At 39.5% G+C, this 16,154-nt stretch overlaps 1 protein-coding gene across 1 annotated transcript in view; it reads right to left on the reverse strand.

The window, feature by feature from the left end:
- The window catches only part of VAV3 (vav guanine nucleotide exchange factor 3), a 341,802-nt gene that overhangs the window by 244,360 nt on the left and 81,288 nt on the right, over positions 1-16,154 (reverse strand). The window contains exon 2 of the mRNA XM_081817104.1: positions 15,630-15,746. Coding sequence (XP_081673230.1) covers positions 15,630-15,746 — 117 coding nt within the window. The remainder of the gene's footprint in view (positions 1-15,629; positions 15,747-16,154) is intronic.

Here is a 16,154-nt window from a genome sequence, read left to right on the forward strand (position 1 = left end):
ACATAGATCAATGGAACAGAATAGAGAGCCCAGAAATGGACCCTCAGCTCTATGGTCAACTAATCTCTGACAAAGCAGGAAAGAATGTCCAATGGAAAAAAGACGGTCTCTTCAACAAATGGTGTTGGGAAAATTGGACATGCAGAAGAATGAAACTGGACCATCTCTTTACACCACACACAAAAATAGACTCAAAATGGTTGAAAGACCTAAATGTGAGACAGGAGTCCATCAAAATCCTAAAGGAGAACACAGGCAGCAACCTCTTTGACTCAGCTGCAGCAACTTCCTCCTAGAAACTTCCTAGATAAAAAACTTTTGCACAACAAAACCAAAAGACAACCGACAGAATGGGAGAAGATATTTGCAAATGACATATCAGATAAAGGGCTAGTATCCAAAATCTATAAAGAACTTACTAAACTCAAGCCCCAAAGAACAAATAATCCAATCAAGAAATGGGCAGAAGACATGAACAGACATTTTTCCAAAGAAGACATCCAAATGGCCAACAGACACATGAAAAAGTGCTTAACATCACTTGGCATCAGGGAAATCCAAATCAAAACCTCAATGAGATACCACCTGACACCAGTCAGAATGGCTAACATGAACAAGTCAGGAAATGACAGATGTTGGCGGGTTGCGGAGAAAGGGGAACCCTCCTACACTGTTGGTGGGAATGCAAGCTGGTGCAACCACTCTGGAAAACAGTATGGAGGTTCCTCAAAAAGTTGAAAATAGAGCTATCATACGATCCAGCAATTACACTACTGGGTATTTACCCCAAAGATACAACTGTAGGGATCTGAAGGGGTACGTGCACCCCGATGTTTATAGCAGCAATGTCCACAATAGCCAAACTATGGAAAGAGCCAAGATGTCCATCAACAGATGAATGGATAAAGAAGATGTGGTAGATATATACAATGGAATATTATACAGCCATCAAAAGGAATGAGATCTTGCCATTTGCGACGACGTGGATGGAACTGCAGGGTATTATGCTGAAAGAAATAAGTCAATCAGAAAGACATGTATCATATGACCTCACTGATATGAGGAATTCTTAATCTCAGGAAACAAACTGAGGGTTGCTGGAGTGGTGGGGGGTGGGAGGGATGGGGTGGCTGGGTGATAGACACTGGGGAGGGTATGTGCTATGGTGAGTGCTGTGAATTGTCTAAGACTGATGAATCACAGACCTATACCTCTGAAACAAATAATACATTATATGTTAAAAAAAAAAAAAAAAAGAAGAAGAAGAAGAAGAAGATAGCAGGAAGGGAAAAATGAAGGGGGGGAAATCGGAGGGGGAAATGAACCATGGGAGACAATGGACTCTGAGAAACAAACTGAGGGTTGGGGGGATGGGTTAGCTTGGTGATGGGTATTAAAGAGGGCACGTACTGCATGGAGCACTGGGTGTTATACACAAATAATGAATCATGGAACACTACAAAAAAACTAATGATGTAATGTATGGTGATTAACATAATAAAAAATGATATATATGTTCACTTGTTTATCTACCTAAAGGTCTATTTACACTTATGAAAGTTTTGGATGCAATCTACTGCCAAACCCAAGTTACAACAAATGTAAAAACCCCTCAGCAATTTTTTTTTTGGAGAACCAATGCTAACTAATGCCATCTCCTTTTTACTGTATGTTATAGTAGTTTTATTATAATGCTATGAAATTTTAAATTATGAGCTCCCTAAGAAACTTTACTTTATTATCTGGAAATCAGTAAGTTCATATTGTTCTGCTGCTTCCTACCAGAAACCTAACAGGCTATTAGAAAAACATCAGCAGTGATTGCTGCTAATGGAATGTTAAACACTATAGACAGACGGAAAGACACAGAGTTAATTCTAAACTGAATCTAGCCTTCTATGCATTTTATTACTTTGCCCAATCCACAGCCAATGCAATCAGTCTTCAAAACTTGACCTAGACTGACCAATAAAAATCGTGTACTACACATCCTCCCATGCCGTAACACAACCATTCTAGATAATTATTTTGTCTAAGATCAAGTATGAGTAGGCCACTACTTCAAAAAGACAGCTTAAAGAGTAGAAATCTATGAGGTTCTGCCCACCCAGAAGCAGCAAGCATCATTCTTCCTATCCTTTACAGAGAAATACAGGAGAAGAGTAGCAAGGTAAAGCCTACACCTAGGGTCCCCAAGCACATTTACTGTGAAATTGCTCATGTGCAATTTCCAAGAAGGAATATTCCTGGAAGATGTAAATGCCGTTCATTCATTCCAACTTAATGATTTTTGTCTACTCTGTGCCTGGCTCATCCTGACACTTAGTTTTCAGACATTATGCTGATTCAGCAGGACTTTTCATACCCCCATGGCTTTGAGGCAAACCAAAGAAAGGCCCATAATCAATTAGTATTTCTCCAACAGTCCCCAAAAGACACAGGTGCTGTAGGTAGAAATTAAGCAACTCAGAAACTAAACTCTATCCAGAGGAAGCTTGTGTGGCTGGACTCCACACAGCTGCATGACTCCCAGGGATTATTTCCTGTCGTTGTTTGGTGTTCATAACACTCCCGATGCACGCTTCCTCTGGTAAATCTGTGCAGATGAGAGCGTTCATCCAGTTCTGACCCCATACCACTCCTCTGAGCATGGAATGCGAACACCAGCACTCCTTTATTGCTACAGATGTGTGTAAGTCATTTAAAAAAACAGGGAGAATAAATATGGAAAATACCATCCTCCTCTTCTAGAGGATCCTGTTGATAGGAAATACACAGGCACAACAGTTAAAGGATGAAAGGCCAAGAGTTTGACATCATTGCTGCTTGTACAGAAAAGTAAATTGGCTATTATATCGCCTACTGGAGTTAACCAGTTCTCCTTGTGGATTTCTCAACCACCATATTCACAGTAACAATTTACTGAAAGCAAATTAGACTCGATAACTCCATATGTATTTTGGATAAACTACACCTTACTTTTAAGGTAATATGACTGAACACAGTTGAGAGGAGGTATGTCCCAAAAGCTAATCTGTGAATAAGAATGTGTGTACTAATCAGCATGTATTTGCCATACCTTTGGAACAGACAAAAATGCCTAGAAAGTTTCCTACTTTAAAAATTTTAAACGTTACAATTTTTTTAAAAAAATAAGTAAACTCAAAGAAAAGTTTTTACCTCTTCTACCAAAGACCAAATCTCTACTAGATAAGCAGCAAGCACAAAAATTAAAAAATAAATAATAAATCAAAATCGAAATACAGGGAAAATTAAGGATATCAAATATAGTAAAACCGTTTGCAAAATAAAACAGATAAATAATGGGTTGCAAAACACATCTACAGAAAGTGAGCGTAAATGCCATTAGAATTCTTATATTAAAACAAACGCTGTAAGTTGCACCTGCTGTTGTTCCACTTTTTCCCCTTCAGTGAACTCTACTTCCCTTCCAACCACTCAGGAGAAGCTTAGGATTCAATGTTCTCTCTTCCCTCTGCTTACCCTTTCCCTGGTCACATCAATTCCTAAATGCTGAAAAGCTCTCAAGCTCTAAGCCTGTCTTGCCGTTGCTCTGGAAAGATCTGCATAGTTTTCATCCACACTGCTTTAGTCTTACCTGCCCTTCCAATTGCCGGCATCACAGCAGTCCTATCCAGTCTTCCCCTTGATGACCACGCTTAGGCCAAGTGTACAACGGGTCATCTCATGTCTGTTAAAAACTATTCTCTGGGGCGCCTGGGTAGCTCAGTCGTTAAGCGTCTGCCTTCGGCTCAGGTCACGATCCCAGGGTCCTGGGATCGAGCCCCACATCGGGCTCCCTACTCTGCGGGAAGCCTGCTTCTCCCTCTCCCACTCCCCCTGCTTGTGTTCCTGCTCTCGCTATGTCTCTCTCTGTCAAATAAATAAATAAAATCTTTAAAAAAAAAAAAAAAAACTATTCTCTGGCCTGACATCAGAATCCATGAAGACTCTGCAAGACCCCAGAGCCCACACACCCTGGCCCCAATTTCTGCTGGCCCTCAAGGTCCTGCTCACTCCAGCTTCATCTTACAGACAAGCTACTAGGACTCTGCAGAACGCCAAATATTACACATGGATCCCCCTTCTGTGTCTTCATACAGGACCTTCCCCTTTACCTAGAAGGTGCTTTCCCACTGTGCTCTGCTTGGAGGCAGTGCAGTAAGAGCATTAAGAACAGGACCTTTGGAGTTAGGCAGACATTGTCTCAGATCCACACTGCTTTGCCTACAAGCTAGGATTTGTTTTTGTAACTCTGAGCCTCAGTTTCTTCAGCCATAAAATGGACAAATACCAACATCATAGGGTTGCTGTGAGGATTAAATAAAATGGTAACAAAGACACAGTCTTGGTAAGTTCCTGACAACAGCCAACAGCAGCACCCCAGCCTGTTTTTCTGTCTAGATGAAGCATAAACTGAGGCACCTTCCTTAACCATATTTAGGAAGAGCTGATCCCTTTCTCTTGCACAGCATCTTTTCATTTGTCAGTTATTGCACTTAGCATGCTATATTGTCATGATTTAATTACTTATATCTTCTGCAATATGGTGCATTCCTTAAAGAGAGGATGAAAAGCACCTTTGGTTTAAAAGCCTTTTTAAAAAACAGCTTATATGATATGTAAACAACGTTAACCAAAGATATAATGAAGCTCAGATAAGTCATCATGTAATAGGAATTACAATATGCAGTTATGTGGTACTTAAAATATATGCACGCAAGTTAAAATCAAATTATGTTTATGCATATACTTATACACAAAAGGGCAATAATTAAATTACTACAAGTGATATGTCTATATTTCATATAGTTATCTTGGTATATCTGTAAACCTGTTATCTGTGTGCTTATTTACATGTATGCTAAGAATACAGAATTTTAAAAAAATACTACCCAAAAGATTCCATGTTGATCTCTGGAGGAACCCTTGACACAGCAAAGAGAAGCTCAGTTTCAGTTCTCAACCTAGATTTCCACTTCTGGAATTACCAATGTTCTTATAAGTATATCCAGTAAAGATGCAAAATCAAAGCAATATTCTTTAACATGCTTCCATCTCTTTATAATGCCTTTATATGTGTATGTAAGTGTATATATACAGTTAAGTCTTTATAAATTCAAGTTTTTAAAGGAACATCAATATTACTGAAAATAGAATAGATCTGGGCTAAAAGCCTAAGCCTAGATATTTTTAGAGAGGATTACACAACTAAGAATTATCAAAACATCACTTTATAAAATACAATGTGTACTTTTTACATTTACCAGTAAGTGGCAATTTACAATCAGATGAGATTTTAGAGTTGAGGAAGTGGAGACCAAGTTAAAGTACTATCCCAAGGGGTTCTGCAGGAAGAAGTGGGACTAGAATCTAGTTAAAATTTGCTTTGTAACTTAGCTAAAATTTAATTTTTACTAAGTATGCAGTAGCACTAATATCTGCCTCCCACTGGGTCTCCAGCATTTTAAACAGATTTTGCTTACCCCCCTGTCTAAAGTGGTTTCCTCCAGTAGTTCATCATTCTACTCTATTTCCTCAATAGTACTTATCATTGGTTGTAATTATCTTGTTTATTTATGCCCTACCTGTTTTGTTTCCTAAACTCAAATAGCAACTTGGCAGAAGACTGCCTGTCCACATTGATTAAGCAGCACTTGGCAGTGCCCAGCAGAATAAGCATGCAAACATTTGCAGAATGAAGGAATGATGGGTGAACTGTGCCCCACACCGTGCTAGCTGTGCAGATCGCCACAGAATCGGACGCACACTCCTTACCACAGCCCTGGGAGGTAAACATCACCATCAGGGCCATCTTACAGATCAAAACATGGAGGCCCTGAGAAGTTGAGTAACTTTCCCACACTGGTAGCTGGGGACGGGGGAGGAGGAAAGCCAGGTTTATTTGATCTCAAAGTCTCAGAATGAGCTAAGGAAGAGAGCAGAGTTCATGTGTCAAGGTCAAATTTGTGCAGGACAGAAGAGGAGGACAAAGGTCCAGCTAGAACTGAGGAAACAGGCCGAGACACATGAGCAAAGTCAGGCCCTGGGGGTTATTCAATACATCCAAGAATCAACTACATCCAGAGTTCTGGATAAATCACACATTCTCAGATTTCAAGCAGTGTATTTATGTGTGTGATCTTAAAATAAGTCACTAAAGACAAGGCGTAGGGGTATGGGGAGGAAAGAGCACTCCAGGCAAAGGAAACAATATTAATAATATTAATCTGGAGAGTGATGACGACTTAGTAGTTTGGTGGGACTGAAGCAAGGTGGGTAATGGAGGTAGGAAAACAAGGAATAAGGAAACAAGGAATATGGTTTAGAAAGGCAGACAAGGGGTCTGGATCACGACTTTGTTTGACTTGTAAAACGGTCTGGACTTTCTTATAAGCAACAGAGATCCACCGTCATGTTTTAAACCTATGAATAACAGGATCAGTTTTGCATTTTTTTTTTTTAAGATTACTCTGAAGACTAGTTTGGAGTGATTCAAACCGGAAGGTGGGGAGCTACTTAGAAGACTATTTCTATAACCCCAGTGATGAGGGCCTCAACTGAGGCATTTGTAACTATTTAGTCCCTGGCAACAGCTTTAGCCAAATAGAAATGGGCTGGAAAAGAATAAAAAAGAATAAAAAAACTAGTACTCTGCCATATCCCATAGAGAGAGGACATAATATGCAGTTTAACTAACTTATTTGGACAAGAGTATTTTTCCTAGGCTATCTATTAATATTTCTCAAGACAATGAGCTTCCTTGGGAAATGCTATTCTAGAAGTTTTCAACTGAGTGAAGAGTGAAGAGTTTTTTAAACTGGCTCAAAAACAATCAGAAAGCAGACCAAAAAAAAAAAAAAATGCGCCTGAATAATCATTAAGGTGTAAAGAATGATCCTGCATGGCTCAGGTACGAGAGTTCTGTGAGGGATAGTAGAAATGGGAAAATCTGTCTAGTACTATGTAGCCCTGTGACATATACTAGCAAAGACTGAAATAGATGTAGAGGTTGCTAGAAAGGCCAGCTCTGTCCAAAAACAAAAAAAGAATACTGCTAATAATGTAGTAACTGTGTTAACAGCCAACCAGAGGACATACACATTAGGGAAGGCCAGAAACTGTTCCCTCCTTCTAGGCTTAAGGACACACAAAAGGAGGCCTTAGAACAAGCTTTCTTTGTTCAGGAAGGAATCACTGGAGAACTCTCCCTTAGTTATGTAAATACAAGCAAACCACCTACTGCTCAAGGGACAGAAAGTAAAGAAAGCCTTTGTGGGCTGACAGAGGTAGACTCCTCACAGTAGCCCTGGTAGGATAGTCTGCTCTAAGTTGGAAGTTGGCTGAAAGCCCAGGGCCTTCTGGAAGAACAGAGACCAGAGATCCCAAATGCTGCTCCAAGAGTTGAAGTTGGTACCCCCGTAGTGGCTGAATAAGGAGGCTCTGACTCAAGCTTGCTGGCTGGAAAGAATACCATGAGCTGCTGAACCGTATTCACTGCTAAGCCTGGGAAATGTGGCCTGACCAGGCTCAATGCAGAAGCTAAAATTTGTGGGGATGGAAGGAAGCTGGTTTGGGTAGTGGCACACTGAGCCACACTGGAACTATAAGAGCATACCAGCATCAGAGAACAAGAGCTACTGAAGAAACCTCGTGGGACCAGTCTTCAACAGAACCATGCCATCAACCGGAAGTTGATCTCCTTGTGGTGTTTTGGAACAAGACCGATTAGGGCCCTATGACTGCAAAAGCCCCAGAGACTCTTGAATAATTTGGGATGAGAAACACTTTGAGAAATGTCAAACTTCTCAAGAGTGAGAGTTCAAAAAATAATTGTAAAAAGAGAGATTATGTTTACATGCCAAGGTAATTCATCCTAGTTATATACAGAGATATGAAAAACATTTCTAACTGTTGGTCAGTGCATATGCACTAGCCAGTATGTATCTTTCAAACCATGCCAGTGTGAAGTCTCTGAAACCACCTGCACCTACATGAAGCTCACAGGTCTTTGGGCAGGGAGGTTTTCTTGCAACCGAGAAAGCCAGGTAAAATTCCAAGGAGATGCACAGGTAGTAGGGAACCGATTACAGGTTCTCAAGTATTGCTGTGTTGGGATGTATGTGGTGCTTCAGAGGGCAAGCTCCCCACCACCCACGAGCACTGGAAGTAGTGATGAGAATGTGGAAATTAACCAGCATCCAGGTACAAATGCTGAGAGGCTAGCCTGAGCGAACAGCACAGGCTGGGCAAGAAGAGGTCCTTGCACTATTATACATGCACCTGAGGTGTCCAAGTTAGGCTGGGAAGGGTGAAAAAGTGAGCACACACAAACTATAGGACGCACCCAAGCAAACACTCTCATAAGGTGTATTATAAGGCATTACAGATGGGCCAGAAATTTGAGCTCACAACCTCAAGGCAGCTTGATAGGAGCATGTCTCTGCTAATAAACTGGGCGAGAGAGGGGGTACACACTAATGCCTCTTAGTGGAGATGGTATAGACAGTTGTGAATTTCCATTACACAGACAATTTCCAAGCCTTTTCTACATTAAGTTAACTATGTATCCCTTGGTTTTCTCAGCAAATTTATTTTTAAATGGCAATTTAAGGCAAAGAACCAAACCATTTCCTATCCTGAATCTGATGTAACTGCTAATTTAGTTTATATCCTAAGGGGAAAAAACATTTATTGAGTGTTAAGGCATCAACTGCCTTCAGGAAAAATTTCGCTGCAGCTCTCAACCGATCTCTACGCACCAAAAAAAAAAAGTTAAACCTATTCTTACCACAAAAACCTAGGAATAATGTAAGTTATAAATAACCATATGGGTGCATACATGCGTATTATAATTTTCTTAATACTGAGCCAGAAAGTATAAAACCAAATAAACTTTCAAAAAATACCACTACAATCGTCTTTTTGACTTCACACATATCTACATTCAGAACCCTGAATGATCTGTATCTACCCAAACTACTAGTTCCATACTGGATCTATTGGTTCATTCAATCATTTCCTGAGCAATATGCCAGGCATTTTACATAAATTAACCCTGTTTTCACAATAATTCTGTATGATAGAAATTATTATCCCATTTATAATGAGGAACCTGAGGTTCAGAGGAATGAAGTGAGAGCCCAGAGGTCACACAGAATCCTCTAGCGTTTTCTGACTTCTTGGACCATTTTGTCCAAATCAGTGAATATCTCCAGGCCCTATTCATCCCCAGGTGAATGTGTTGGAGGCCTCTTTCAGTCCTTTTTACCCTGTGGTTTTAAGGTCATCTTCAAATCTTTCTGTATGGCCCAAATACATAGATACAGCTGGGGGCCTCAGGAAGAAGTGAGCCCCCAGTCTGCAGAGGCATACATGTCCATTTGCTTAATCCTGTGGAGCACAGACAAACTGGAGAAGGGTATCTGATGACTTAGAGAGTCTCTTTCAAACCTGAAGATCTATGATACTGCTTGGGTCAATGGTAAGGAACAGAAAGCATTTACCACAAAGCTGGGACTATACTTCTACGTAATTATTTACACACTGCAAAAGAGAGATATTCTAAGACTCAGTCTTCATACCTCCTTTTCTATATATGATAAAAGACATAGAGGCTACCAAATGGTCTCCAAGTTGTGTGGAACTGTGGTAATAGAAGAGTTATCTACACAACTGAAATCATCTGACAAAACCAGGTGAATCACTTACTTCTCTCCACCAAAAGTGAGAGAAATCTAAGGAAAACTGGCTTGAAGGAAAAAAAAGGAAGAATATATTGGTTCATGTCATGGAAAAATCCATACATATATGGAGTTGGCTTTGGGCACAGCTTTATTCCAGCCACACATGATACCAGTAGGATCCTCCTCAGCTCTGTTTCCTCTAAACTGGGTCTGTTTTGAAACTCCATGCAGTACCCAGATGGCTGTGGCTCTTCCAAGCCTCAAAGCAGGTGGCAATCACAACAGAACTGCCCCTAAAAATGTCTCAACACATCATCTTGGTCCCAACTGAGTGACCTGCCCCACCCCAAACCCTTCCCTATGGCCAAAGAGATGAGGTATTCTAATTGATTAAACCATCCAAACTACATAACTGGAAAAGGGTGCTTTCTCAAAGGAGATCCAGGCCCACAGAAGAAGGGAGAAAGACAGCTGTGCAGAATAAAATAGATTAACCCTATGACACATTAGAAAGAAAAAGCTTATTTCCTCATCTCACCCCTGCAAAGTTATTAATTCTTGCACTCAATTCAAAATTCAACCCCTATGTTTACTGCTGAATCATAAATCAATTAACACTAGTAATGACAGTTGTAATAATAGTAACAATAAGAGTAATAACTAATAATTATCAAGTACATGCTTTAAACCTAGATACTCTGTTAAACACTTTACATACATTTCCCTATCGTCAATTTATAGATGAGGAACTGAAGCTCAATGAAGTTAAGTGACTTGTCCAAGATCACAAATTTGTAAGGAGTATAACCAGAATTAAACCAAGATCCAACTCAGAAACCATATTCTTAACCCAAACACACAATTACCTCTCTCAACAATGTTCTAACCTGTAACCCTGACCCACCTCTAAGCCAATGCTCTGACTTCCTTTTGGCAGTGCCTGTCCTGAACCTTAACACACTGCAACTATCCTATTGCTACTAAAATCAGCTAGAACTACTTTTTGTTAGGTGGGATTTTCTTTGATTCAAGAAAACCTATCACCTTACACTTGAAAGGTGCTTAACAATGCTTGAAACAACAGATGTGAAGTCTGTTGGTAGCAAGAAGCAGGCCCTTCCACCACCCAGAGCAACCAAAGGAAGGAGCTGACTTCATCACTCATCTGGACACCAGCATCAACAGGATTTCTATTACTCACTAGAAATGGTCTCATTGAAGAAAAATCCCATGTGCTTCCGCACTATAAATGTGCCAACAGACAGCTCAGTTGGAAACATTTCCAAACAGCAAAATTGTTAGTCGGAACATGACAATCTAAAGAGAGGAATAGAAGATCATTTATGCAGCATGGAAGTGAGGAAATTTACGGATCCTGTTGCAATGTAAAAAGTATTATAATTAATAACTGCTAATTTTCTAGGGCAGGAAGTTGTTTATTACATTTCTTAAGCAAAGAAGTCAACTGAGACAACTTTACTTTGTTTGTTATTATACGGTCAGAAAAAGATTGATTTGGAGGCAGGGAGGGGCAGAGGGAAAGGGGGAGAGAGAGAATCTTAAGCAGGCTCCACACCCAGCACAGAGCCTGACACGGGCTTCGATCTCACGACTCTGAGATCATGAACTGAGCTGAAATCAAGAGTCAGACACTTAACTGACTGAGCCACCCAGGCACCCCAAGATGGATTTTTTTTTTTTAAAGATTTTATTTATTTATTTGAGAGAGAGAGAATGAGAGAGAGCGAGTACATGAGAGGGGGGAGGGTCAGAGGGAGAAGCAGACTCCCTGCCGAGCAGGGAGCCCGATGCGGGACTCGATCCCGGGACTCCAGGATCATGACCTGAGCCGAAGGCAGTCGCTCAACCAACTGAGCCACCCAGGCGCCCCCAAGATGGATCTTTTTTAACAGAAGTCAACTTGGGTGTCTCGGTGGCTCAGTCAGTTAAACATCTGCCTTTGGCTCAGGTCATGATCTCAGGGTCCTGGGATCAAGCCCTGTATCGGGCTCCCTGCTCAGCAGGGAGTCTGCTTCTCCCTCTCCCTCTGCCACTCCCCCTATTTGTGCACTCTCTAATAAAATCTTTAAAAAAGTTAACCTTCTAACTTACTAAACTCATTCCCCATCCCTATGTGATTTGAAAAACAAAATCAAGTTATAGAAAATGCTCAGAATATTCTTTTTTTGACACATGAGTTTGAATTAAAATGAATATTCTCTTAACACTGGGTAAAGAGCTCAATACTAGGAATTAAAAGTAATGCTGAAAGGCAAAATTATCGTAAGCCCCTCTAGAGTGCCCAAAATGTGTGTGCTCTTCACTATCTCAAAAATTAAAAGAAAAACTTTCATTCGTGTTAACACACGTAGGATGCTAAATCCTCTTTCTAAAGAATAATTAGATGTCAGGTGACAGAGCACTTAAACTTTTTAATTTCATAAATTCCTTTGGTTTTCTCAGGATTTTCCTAATTTCCAAAAGAAAACCTATCCATATCAAAGCCTATGATTCAGGGTAGATTTCCGGAACCCAGAACCAAGGGAGAACATAGACAAAGATTAGGGAGCAGACGACACCGCAATGGAGAAGTGGGGGGAAGGTTAGCTCAAATCCAACTGCCTGTGTACATATGAGAATCTGTGAAACACTTGTTCAGGTAGAGTTCTTAATTTCAACCACCATTATACTAAAGGCTTATGCAGTATCCTAAATCTTTCCTCTCTTTAAAAAAAAAAAAAAAAAAAAAAAGTGTAATTAGATGCCAAGTCACAGATCACTTGTGCTTTAATTTTCATATATTCCTTTGGCTTTCTCCCATGAGTTCATCCTTCTCCCTGTGCATTTCCACAGCAGCGAGACCCAGACGTAGATGGCAGACAAGAAAAACAAAGGGCTGGGAAGTCAGAAGGTCTGATCCAGATCCTAAACAAGGACACCCTGAAATCACTGTTAAACCTCCCATCTCTTAGTTTCCTCATCTGAGAAAGAAGACTTGCTTGTTTCCTTCACATGACTATCATGGAACTCAAATGAGGTCAGGGATATGAAGTACTCTCAAAGCTTCAAAATGCTACAAAAGCATTAGATATTATTACAATTAATATATTCCTAGGCAAAAAGGTGTCAAATACACATGAATCCCAGATTTGTTATTTGTATGAATTGAGGCAGACAGGGGGGCATATAGTTATTCTCTTTTTATGTTAATTGAAAATTTAATTAAATCCCAAGGAATGAAGAGAAATAAACTAACCTGTCTACATCCTATTAAAATTTATAGTCACAATACCAGGAATGACTTGGTGTCTATATCAACACACCACTCACATTTTTTAAATGTAAAAATTAAAAACTGCATGAATTGTCCAAGTTCTGTCACTTACAGCCCAGGATCTGTAAGTAGGGATGATAATGGTACCTACGTGGCGGGATTGATATGAAGATTGAGTCAATATGTGCAAAGTACTTGGACTGCTATGTGAACGTTTGCACCATGGTAGCAGTGAGAATCAGCCAGAGCTAAGTTCAAACCATTGCTCCAGTCTCTACTAGATGTGTGATCTGAATAGTACTTACATCTCAGAGGGCCATTGTAAGGATTAATGATTATATATTTATGTATGTGTACGTATATGTATATGTGTGTTGGTGTGTGTGTTGTGTGTGTGTGTATATATATAGAGAGAGAGAGAGAGAGATTGAAGATACCAATTATCTCAAAAGTTTTCAGTAAGTGGTAGGATCAATGGCTTTGCTTAAAGTAATAATGTTTAATGGTAGTAATACTGGCAAGGTAATACTAGCAAGGTATGAAACAGCATCCTAAATTCTTAAACTTTCAGTGGTTTATTTAGGCCAGATACAGTTTTGGAAGAGATAACTGCACCAATCTTGGCAGTAGCAAAAATGTATGTGATTTTAAAGTGCGGAGTACAGGATCAAGTTCTCAATGACATCCCCAAGTTTAACTCTGTTTCAGACTTATCATTGCCAAAATATTTTAAGTAGACAGAAACACATTTACCCTTGAGAAGCATACAGTTTACTCCTTCACACTGAACTCTATTATCTCAACTCCTACAAAGCTTCCGTTGTGTAAGTGCACAGCAGTATTCCACTAGAACAAAGCCATGTGTTTCCAAAGAATTTAGATGATTTCCCAGTCTTTGTCAATACCATTTCCTGCAAACCTCAATGAAAAATGAAGAGCTCCTTGAAAAGCTTTAAGAAGTCTAGACGTTTTTTTCATTTGTCATTTCCCTAATTCATTTTCATTTTTCATTTCCCCAAAAGAGTGAAAAGAAAATCAAAAAAGACTTTTTTTTAAAAAGAGGGGGGGAGTCAAAGAATAAAGAAAACATCTTTTTAAACTATGAAGATGTTTTTTAGGGCTAACAACTTAGAGGACTATCCACCTTACCTGGAATTCTAGTTGATTCCTCTTCGTCTTCATGGCTTCACTTCCTGGCCACAGACAAATATGCTACCAACCTCCTGACCAGGCTTGGTTTTCAGTTGCTTTTATTTGTTATCATGTTATCCTCCATCACTTTTTTGGACCTCAAAACAGTTAAATCACAGCTTGCCAGAGGAAAAAGGAATCTTAGAAACCAAGGTCTTATAACCATTTCCTTTTGCACAGACTTCCAAACTGACAGTCTGATGAATGAGAAGACTGGTGACTTCCAGAAGATGACAAAGGGACTCTGGGTCAAGAAGCCAAGGCTTCTCTCGCCCTGGGCAAGGTGGCTCACCCATACTTGCATCAAATTTTTTATGTGTCTGTTTCAAGTTTGTGCAATTTATTCCAATTGTCAAGCAAACCAATCCATTGCTTGGTTTTCACTTTATAACTAAAATATTACATCTTAGAAATCAAATGAAGTGTCACTCTCAAACAGCCTTTTGATGAGATACTAACACCTGAATTACAAGAGTAAGGGCAAACTTCTGAGTATCATTTATTTATTTTTTCCTAATTCTTATGTGCTTATTTTCATAATGCAATTATGTCAACAAGGAATAAAATAAGGTCACCTTAATTACCTCTTTTATGACTTCTTACATGCAAAAAGTTTGTTTATGCCCAGTCACTTCAAAATAAATGACCACAACTTTTAAAAGAATAATTTCTGTCACCTATTATACACAAGTGTTTGGTCTACATACAAGTAATAACAGCAAATAGTAGAACAATTTACATGTGGTAAATATCATTGAAGTCCAACAAGCTAACATGTATCTGCTGAAATCCAAGCAATAGGAATTACTTAACAATCTCAAACATTTTGGATTCATGTCTTCCCAGTCACCTACCCAAGTATCAAAATAGAGAGAGGGGCAGCAGGACATTCTCAATCTCCAAAAATTAGGTGCTTTTCAGATATAGGAAAGACTGGAAGGGAAAAAATACTGGTCCTACTATTTGTAGAATGGAAAACCGTAGTCCTACCCTCTGAGGTAGCCAATAGGAAAAGCTACTTCTGGGTAAAAAGACTCTCCTTGTACTGCTTTAAATAAAAAAACAGTTCTAGTCCTGGGACATGGGGGTAGCCCAGCCGGTTAGGGGTCTGACTCTTGGTTTTGGCTCAGGTCATGATCTCATGGGTGGTGAGATGAAGCCCTGCGCTGGGCTCTATACTCAGTGGGAAGTCTGTTTGAAGATCCTCTCCCTCTGCCTCTCCCCTCACTCGCTCGTGCTTGCTCTCTCTCTCAAATAAATCTTTAAAAATAATAATTCTAGTCCCATTTGGACAATGTTGTTATTTGCTTTTTTGCTAAGTCACTTATGTGTGAAATTTAATTACATAATGCAGATACCTAATCACTTAAGTCACATGTCCTTCAACAAGAAACAATAAATATTTGATAAAATGTTCCCCAGTAAAAGAAAATGCACAGAAAATGAAATGTGATTACCTTTCCAAAGTCACGAACATCAAACAGGTCAAATGCTTCAAAGAGTTCACTCTTTCTCATTCCAAAGGTCTCCCAACAGGCTGTGAGGAATGTCCTTATGTTCTTCAAACAGAGAAACTGAGGAATGGGAAATAGCTATTAGTATATAGTGAATCATTCTGAATGCTCTATATCTTCTGTCCACCCAGAATGCTATTAAAAAAAAAAAAAGACAAGAAAAAAAAAAATCAATCAACTTTTGAGGTTGCTTTTCAATTAATCCAGCAGTATTTACTGAGTACCAGCTTAGGCACAGGTGTTACATCTATGAAGAAGATACACAAAATTTCTGCCCTCGTGAAGTGTCATGAAATCTCGTGAAACCTACATTCTAATAAGAAAAGACAGACAAGAAAAAACTCAGCAACAAAAACAAAAAAGTAAATATTTTATTTTCATGTGGTGGTAAGTGCAATGAAAAAAAAACAAAAAACAAAGAAAGCCAGGAGGAAGGATCAGGAGCACTGGCGGGGGGGGGGGGGGGGG

Source organism: Leptonychotes weddellii, chromosome 4 (genome assembly GCF_054177405.1).
Source record: "Leptonychotes weddellii isolate Sample4059 chromosome 4, ASM5417740v2, whole genome shotgun sequence".
Taxonomy (NCBI): Eukaryota; Metazoa; Chordata; class Mammalia; order Carnivora; family Phocidae; genus Leptonychotes; species Leptonychotes weddellii.